A 2,658-nucleotide genomic window follows, 5' to 3' on the forward strand; every position below is an offset into this window, starting at 1 on the left:
AGTCCTGCCGGTGGGCGGATCCGGCCGGGGCGAGCTCGCGATGGAGGCTGGGGTGCGCGGTGCCTGGGATGCGCGATGGGGAGGCATGGGGTGCGCGGTGCATGAGGTGCGCGGTGGTCACGGGTGGGATGGGATGTGGGCTGGCTGAAAAAGTGGTGGGACCCACCCAAAAGTAAGTGAGTGATAAGTTTTAAGTTGGGGTGGAGCAACTTATGACTTATAAGTTGGGGTGACTTATAAGTTTTAAGTTGGGGTGGAGCAACTTATGACTTATAAGTTGAGGTGACTTATAAGTTGGACCTGTTTGGCAAAATAAGTCACCTTTTACACTTTTTAACTTATAAGTTGGTAACTTATTTGGAACCAAAGAGGGCCTTTTAAGTTAATCGGACGTTGCACATCCGACCAACCGTAAGTTTTGACCGATATGTCGCGCCTCGTGGTGCTTCCAAAAAAAAGAGAGCTCCCATCCTCCTAGTGCCGAGCGGAAGAAAAAGGCGCGTGGACTCACGGGCGCACGCGCGCGCTCTCCCAGCCCCATGGTAGTAGTATATCTGGAGGCGCGGGCCCAGATCTCCACCGTAACGGGTGGGTGGTCCCCGCCATCAGCGTGCCACGGTCCAGCTAGGGCCAACGCCAGGCCAGCTGCCAGTCCCACCCCCACCCACCGCCGGCGGCCCCCACCACCCCCGCCACAGGCGCCGTATGCCCCACACCATCCGAAAGGCATCCTGCCTTTTTATTTTATTTCAGCGACGACGAGCGGTGCTAGTGCTACATTTTGTGGGGTTCGAAAGGCGCGGGAGCGGTCAGTCACGTGCACGGGCGCGGATCTTAACGCCATCAACCCCTCATTAAACCCTAATGTATCGCGGCCCACCTCGTAATCACGCGTTAATTACTCCCTTTTATTCGGTCCGATTTGACCCGGACGCACGCACACGCATCCGCGGCCGGTGGGGCCGGCGGTTACTCAATGGGCACGGTGGGCCCGGGGACGATCCGACTGGCTGGCCCAACTGCAGCAGCAGAGAGAGAGAGAGGGGGAGGGGAAACGACAGCCGCTCCCGGGCCCCCGGATCCGGCAGGATGCGGATCAAATGCGCGCCTGCCGCGGGGCCCGGGCCCACTACAGCGCGGCCTGGGGAGGGGCGGGTGGACCCGGTCCCCACCACCAGCGCCGGGACCCGGGATGGGCGGTGACCCCACGCCGAGTGGCACCACACGGGCAGGGGCGGGCGGGACCACCACCAAGTAACAACACCCCACCCACCCCCCACCCCACCCCACCCCCACCATCTCCCGCGACACGCGAAAACACCACGACGACGGCGGGGAATTTGCCCAGCCCTGATGGAGTCGGAGGGGCAGGACAGGCCGCCGGGCCAGGGGGAGCCGCACGCCGGGGGGGCGGCTGAGCCGGCGGCCGGTGCGATGGCGATGGTGCCGATGCCGGTGCCGGTGCGCGGGGGGTACATGGTGGTGCCCAAGCCGGAGCCAGTGGACCTCTTCGGGGGCGCCGGGGGGAACATGGCCGTGGTGCGCAAGCCGCCGCCGAGGAACCGGGACCGCCACACCAAGGTGGAGGGCCGCGGCCGCCGGATCCGCATGCCGGCCGCCTGCGCCGCCAGGATCTTCCAGCTCACCCGCGAGCTAGGGCACAAGTCGGACGGCGAGACCGTGCGCTGGCTGCTGCAGCAGTCCGAGCCGGCCATCGTCGCCGCCACGGGCACCGGCACCGTCCCCGCCATCGCCACCACCGTCGACGGCGTCCTCCGGATCCCCACCCAGTCCTCCTCCTCCGCCTCCTCCGCCGTCGTCGACGACGACGCCTCCGCCAAGCGCCGCCGCAAGCTGCAGCCCACGCGCGCCGCGGGCCCGCTCGCCACCGTGCCGCCCACCGCCGCCTACTACTCCGTCCTCGCCGACCCCCTCCTGCAGGCCGGCGCCGGGGGCGCCGCCATTTCCGTCGCCAGCGGCCTCGCTCCCATCGGCGGCCAGCAGGGCCTCGTCCCCGTCTTCGCCGTCCCGTCCGCCGCCGGGGCCGCCGGGGGCAACCACATGATCCCGCAGGCCACCGCCGTCTGGATGGTCCCGCAGCCGGCCGGCGCCCCCAACCAGCCCACCCAGTACTGGGCCTTCCAGTCCGCGCCCCAGCTCATCAACCTCGCCGGCCCGCAGACCATGCCGGCTGGAGCTGTGTTTCCCAACGTTGCCGCCGACTACCATCAACAGCAGCAGCAGCAGCAGCAGCAGCAGCAGTCTGCCTCTACCGTGGTCCAGAACACCAACTCGGACCACCAGCACTTCAGCCACCATATCACCGGCGCCGAGTCGCACGAGCAGCAGCGCCGCGACCACCACCCCGAAGAAGACGACGCCGATGACGACGACGAGCCCGTCTCCGACTCCAGCCCAGAAGACTAACGAAGCAGAGCAAAGCCACGAAAGCACTCCACTGCACGGACTGCAGCCAAAAGTCAATCCAAAGAAACCTTAGGTTCTATTCTAGTGAAATATTTATTCTCCGATTATGTATTAGTCAGTAATGATACCACGATTGCCCCTCTGGAGTGTTTTTTGGTACCATGACTATTGTTGGTTGTCCCTAATTATTCTTGACCTTCAATCAATAAGAACATGAAAATACGGAGAAAA

The 2,658-nt window shown here is 64.4% G+C and overlaps 1 protein-coding gene across 1 annotated transcript; it reads left to right on the forward strand.

Moving 5' to 3' along the window:
• Nucleotides 1-1,338: 1,338 nt before the first annotated feature.
• On the forward strand, nucleotides 1,339-2,658 carry LOC123399398 (transcription factor PCF2-like). Its single transcript, XM_045093814.1, has one exon. It carries the CDS (start codon nucleotides 1,354-1,356, stop codon nucleotides 2,425-2,427), a length of 1,074 nt encoding a protein of 357 aa, XP_044949749.1. The 5' UTR covers nucleotides 1,339-1,353; the 3' UTR covers nucleotides 2,428-2,658.

The sequence above is a fragment of the Hordeum vulgare genome, chromosome 5H (assembly GCF_904849725.1).
Source record: "Hordeum vulgare subsp. vulgare chromosome 5H, MorexV3_pseudomolecules_assembly, whole genome shotgun sequence".
In the NCBI taxonomy this organism is placed as follows: domain Eukaryota; kingdom Viridiplantae; phylum Streptophyta; class Magnoliopsida; order Poales; family Poaceae; genus Hordeum; species Hordeum vulgare.

Excerpts from the sequence above, each read along its gene's own strand:
- LOC123399398 (XM_045093814.1), top strand. The coding sequence starts at position 1,354 with ATGGAGTCGGAGGGGCAGGACAGGCCGCCGGGCCAGGGGGAGCCGCAC.